This window comes from Salvia miltiorrhiza, chromosome 6 (genome assembly GCF_028751815.1).
Source record: "Salvia miltiorrhiza cultivar Shanhuang (shh) chromosome 6, IMPLAD_Smil_shh, whole genome shotgun sequence".
Taxonomy (NCBI): Eukaryota; Viridiplantae; Streptophyta; class Magnoliopsida; order Lamiales; family Lamiaceae; genus Salvia; species Salvia miltiorrhiza.
Genome location: NC_080392.1, coordinates 28094212 through 28099793, shown reverse-complemented (window position 1 = coordinate 28099793; position 5582 = coordinate 28094212). Strand labels below are relative to the sequence as shown.

At 37.1% G+C, this 5582-nt stretch overlaps 1 protein-coding gene across 2 annotated transcripts; it reads right to left on the bottom strand.

Annotated features, from left to right (window-relative positions):
• Positions 1-822: 822 nt before the first annotated feature.
• Positions 823-5232, bottom strand: LOC130988983 (B3 domain-containing protein Os01g0234100-like). 2 transcript variants are annotated; one of them, XM_057912971.1, is made up of 7 exons: positions 4576-5232; positions 4405-4503; positions 3526-3557; positions 3288-3444; positions 2981-3187; positions 1776-1866; positions 823-1684 (listed from the first exon to the last, which is right to left on the bottom strand). In XM_057912971.1, exons 1-7 carry the CDS (start codon positions 4726-4728, stop codon positions 966-968), a joined length of 1458 nt encoding a protein of 485 aa, XP_057768954.1. In that variant the 5' UTR covers positions 4729-5232; the 3' UTR covers positions 823-965. The 2 variants fall into 2 exon arrangements, with proteins under 2 accessions (XP_057768954.1, XP_057768955.1); XM_057912972.1 differs by having other exon boundaries at positions 4606-5226.
• Between the last annotated feature and the right edge of the window lie 350 nt (positions 5233-5582).

The window sequence follows — 5582 nt, the reverse complement described above, 5'->3', positions numbered from 1 at the left end:
ATTTAAATTTAATAATTAATTTAATATAAGGTTATAATAGTAATTTGATTATTTAATCTAAATTTTAATCTAAATATCAAACAACTAATTCATGTTATCTACTTCCTCCGTCTCTAAAATAAGTTCCTTTTTGGAGACGGCACGAGTTTTAAAGAAAAGTGGTAAAGTGTATTGATAGTAGTGGAGAAAAATGTGTTAAAAAATAATATTGAGAGTGATGAAAATGTGAAAAAATGTTATAATTAGTATTAGGAGTTGTGAAAAAGTGAAAAGTAAGAATAAATAAAGTATTATTAGTGGTGGGGTAGTTGTCCAAAAATGAAAAGAAAGAAAGAGGAATTTATTTGGGGACGTCCCAAAAAGAAAAAAGAATTACTTATTTCATGGACGAAGGCAGTATATTTTAATCTTGGTCTATCAAACACTAAAATACATTATTAATCTTACTCATCAACAATACATATATTGAATTTTATCAATTATCTCACTTATCAAACATGCCCTAAGTAGCATAGATATCTAGTTATGACGTAGTACATAAATTATTTAAGTCATGTAGACATTTCAAGCGTTCCCCTCAATATTAATTTAAGGGCAATTTGACAATCGTATAAAAAAAATTAAAGTAATTGAAAATACATGTAGAGAACATTAATTTTCAATTCACGTACATAACTAAACTTTGATAAAAATTCATGTATTTTAGAGAGGGAGAGATTTGCATGGCCCCGTTGCACTAGATATAATAGTGCAACGCCTGGGAGCGCAAAATGTCGTCCTAAGCTATGGCTACATATAAATACAAGAACAAAACAAATCTTAAGAGTCAGATTTTTTTTTATAATTGGATCTACTTGAAGAACAAGAGGAAAAGTCTATATTAGAGAGCAAGTAAATAACAATACTAACTACATATATAGTAACTCTGTTTCCTCCGTCTCGCACACATGCAAATATACCGAATATTACCAAGGTGCGTCAACCTCTACTTGGAACTTGAGTTCATAGCTCTCTTTTTTGATCCTTAAATTCTCTAATTCATGATCACACTTGGCAGAAATTTCTCTTAGTTCCACAAGCTTTGCTTCAAGTTTCTGAATCTCATCGTTGGCACGGCTTTGCTCCTTCTGCACTTCCAAGTACCTTCTTATCTCTAAGGCATCTTCTGTCTCGAAGGCCAACCTCTGCAGTTGATGCAGACGAGATCGTATGAATCCCACATTCAAGCCCAGAAGCTCGAAGGACCTCAGAGACTTTTCCCATACTTCAAAATCCTTCCTTGGGGTGGTCGGCTTACACCCGCGTATGGAATCAGCAATATTTATAGTTTCAACAATCATACCAGCAGCTAGCTTACTGTAGAGGCCTGGAAGAAGTCGGTCGTGGAGAAACGAATTCTTGCTACAGCAGAGTTCGTAGTACTTTCTACGAATGTCTTCAGGAAGATCAGAGTCGATGCATACTCCATTCACCACGATGTGAAATTCATCGAATTTGTTGACATCTTTGAAATGAAAAGATCCGGATAACTTGGCGCCTTCTAAAACCTCAGAAGCAACCTCATCACTATCGTTTCCAGACTGTTCCTCTAGCAGACCTGCCTTTTGTTTCTTCTTCTGCACAACCGTCATAGGAAGAGATTTTCGACGTCTCTTTTTCGTGCTTTGAGCATCCACAGTCCCCTCTGTATCGAAGTTTCAATTCCAAGAAAAGAATAAGAACCACCAGGAAAGGTTACTTCAAACCAAACAAAATAAGATAATTGGCCTACGAACCTGCATCATTTTGCTTCGTTTGTGAATCCAAAATTAGAAGGCTAAGAGCACCATCAACCTCAGTCAAATCATTTGCTCTTATTGTGTATACCTACAAGATGAGCTTCTAATATTAGAATCACTGTAAAAAGCAAAAGACTTTACAACGAAAATGCTGAAGTTGGATTATTAACAGCGCCAGGGAGGAAATATTTAGTAGACAACAAGCAAAGACTCAATGATCTATCAGGAAACAGTAAATAAGTAATGACAACCTGTCACGGTTATCCGAATACAATTATCATTCTATAGTTGATAGTTCAGTTTTAGGAGAACAAATGTTCAACTATAACAGTTTCTGCCCTTGGACATATCTATGAGTTGGAATGCACCAACCCTATATGGTATTCTCACATACAATCACCATAAACACCTGAGAATAATTTTAGTTATATTTTAGAAAGCAATCACAAGTTGGAGATGAGACACTTTGAGAAGATTATTGGTGTACATGTTGATAAAAAGAAAATGCTAGACAGTTCAGTTGCTCCTTTGGATATGAAGATAATGTGTTGCGGTAGTGATGCAGCTTCAAAGCGAAGAAACATTCATCAAGTCTGATGAAGGGAATAGAATAACTGATTCAGTTGAAAGGGGGTAGCAGTTCAGTGATAAATGTCACATATATTGTCAGGATATGTGAAGCTGCATGTGATAATGGAAGCAATACCACTCTATTTGACATACATTCCACTCCCTACATCCCATTGATAATGGCTCATTACTGTTCGGCACGGTTATTAAGAAGAAGAGTGATTGAAGGATAAAAGTGATAGAAAGTGGTGGATGTGAGACATATAAGTTAGGGAGCCCTAACTTAACCCAAAACCATGGTCAAGGGTAAAGGGGTGACCCCCCTCTTATATACCATTCCGCACTTTCATGTGGAACTGATGTGGGATATCACAACAGTGGAGCCCACAACTTTTTGTGAGAGAAGGTAATTTCCTTTTTTGGAACATACCATTATCAATGAGACATACGAAAAAAGAAAGTGAGCTATTATCAATGGGACGGAGGGAGTATTATTCAATGAACATTGATATAAGGCATGAATGACTATCTTTAAACACAAGAAAACACGGAGTACATCAATATCTTTCTCAAAATACGTTTATGAGAATCTGAAAGCTAAATTGCCAGTAAACCATGCCTGATTGCATCACCTTAAATTTGCAGGGCCCAATAAGTTGGAAGATCAGAACATCTCCTTCGACCAGTTTATTTCCAGCAACAAACTTTCTCCATCCAGCACTTAGACCCGTCTTGTTTGCTATATATTTAATTGGAAACTTTTCACCATTTTCATCTTCAAGAATAACTTCAGTGTCATTTCCAGGTAAATGTATCTTGCAAAAGGGCCCAGGAAGACCCTGCAGAGAAACAGTACTTTAAAGGGGAGGTGAAAAAGTACCCAACAACTCTAGTGACACAAAAAACTTTAAAGACCTAACGGCATCCCTCCAGGCATACCATCCAGAAACAACTGGCAACATGTGATCTGACTAATGATTTCAAGAAAGAAGGCTGATCATTGCTCAAACTCAACATGAATTCCTCGGCTCGAATCATGGTAGGTGACTTTATTTGGGCAGTACTGCCTGGCCCACCACCTTTAGCATCTCCTTTACTGCTCCAAAATAGAAGGAGATTGTTAGCTAGTACTTTCTATTCTAAAGAAGGTCTGTGTAGTTTCATGTATTGAACTGACCTCCGCGATCTTCCTCCGCTATCAGGAACATCCTGCTCAATAATTTCAACATCAATTTGTTATGTTCAGAGACTACTGAATAGAATTTGATGAAGACATAGCAAATCACATCCATGACCAACACAATTCGGCTATGTATACTATTACTACAACCCACGTGAACAAAATTTCAAGAATTTACAATAATGCAATACCCTGGACAGCTAAATAGCATTAAAGTTTCTTAGAGAAAGCCACATAAGGTGAAAAGGGAAGAGCATGCTAGATGCATCATCATAATGAAACTATTAGATGATAGAAAATATCAATATCAAAATTCAAAAAAAAGTAATCATAGTTGGAGTTTTTAATATTAGAAAACTGAGTTCCTTTAGTATCTTCAGATGCTATATGGTATATAATAAAATAAATAGTGAAAATGGGAACAGGAAATCGTGCACAAACGGCATATGGCAACAGGCATAGTATCATTTCCTCTATGACATCCAAGACCAAGACGACCATATTGCCTCACTGAAGTGCTATCTTGCACTATTCAGGGGAAAACATCTAGTGTGTTCTGGGCATGTTCGAATCATCCTTGCTTAGTTCTGGGCACAATGACCATTTAAGATCCTGTATTGCATATAGATGAAAGGGCATGTAGCAATCTAAGGGTTTAAGATTGTCCAATGTTAGGGTAGAAGGCAATAGAGGATCTGAATTGCACAATGACGGCTAGAAACAGGATATAAAAGTCATTGAAAGCAGCTGGAGTGATCGAAATGAGCATGCATGCAACCACACGAATCATCTTATCTGATCAAAACAGCATACCCTAATACTACAAAACCAGCAAACCAATTCAGTGCTCAATACAAAAACAGGGGGAAAACTCACATCTTGCGATTTGGACGAAGAGAAACTCTTTCTCCTCCTCCGCACAATAATCGATGAAACCTCGTCGATCAGCTCCTTGGGCTTCCTCTTCCTCTTGCCCTAAAACCAGCAAACCAGACCAGATCTGATATATCAATAAATTTCACACACTGCAGGGACAGAAAAACTCACGGAAACAAGCAGAGGGTGAGAAGCAGAAACCGGCGAAGGCTCCGGAGGCGAAAAGCTGTCCTTCGCCGGCTCCTCCGCATCCTCCGTCTTCATCGCTTGCTCTTCACCCCCGCCGCGGCTCTCCTGATTCTGGTGGACTATTTTCAGCTTCATTCTCTCCAGAATTCAGACAACGAATATCCAGGGTTTTACAGTAAACGGGTAGAGAGAGAGAGAGATGCAATAAGTGGAATGAGCAGAGATTTGAGAAACGAGATGCCAAGAAATTTGGGATTCAGGATTTGCAATTACAGGGCGCTTGCTTTATAAAAGGCCACGATTCCAGGGCCTGGATCCTTGGAACCTCCCTCTGTCCTAACTTGTTAATAATAGTATTATTACCAACTTTTTTCGAATTTAATTGCTCTCACCTTTCATTAATCAGTTAGAGATTGCGGAATTATATATCGTTTCCTTTCAGATTCAACTTCAATTAAACTACACAAATTCAAAGTTTATGAGTTTAGAACAAATTTTGCGTTTTTACATATATCACTAACACCATACACCTATCTTATTCTTAATTACACGAGTAAAGATATTACAAGGTCGCATGTCCGTCCTTTTATTTAGTTAATTTAGTTAAAGATCCATGTTGACTTAGAAAATGGATTCTTGATGTCGGAATGGAGATTTGAGCTTCACAGATTTATATCAAGTTACGATTGGTGGGGTTTTGCAGTTTTCTTCTTCCCAACATCATTTCTCTTGTTAATTATACAGATTTTACTGTTTCATTTTTACTTGATGTCTTTTCCTACGACTCACCAACATATATATTGAGTATCAAGACTTATGCCTCTTATGTTCCTTTTCTCTTAGATGAGTACTCTTTTTTTCTGTTTTAATATTCTTTCAACGAATTTATCATGAGATGCTTGAACGAGGTTCGACTCTTGAGTGATCAAGTCAGTTTCCCTTTTTCTATCCTCTTTTGTCTTTTTTATAGACCATAATTCATTCATTAG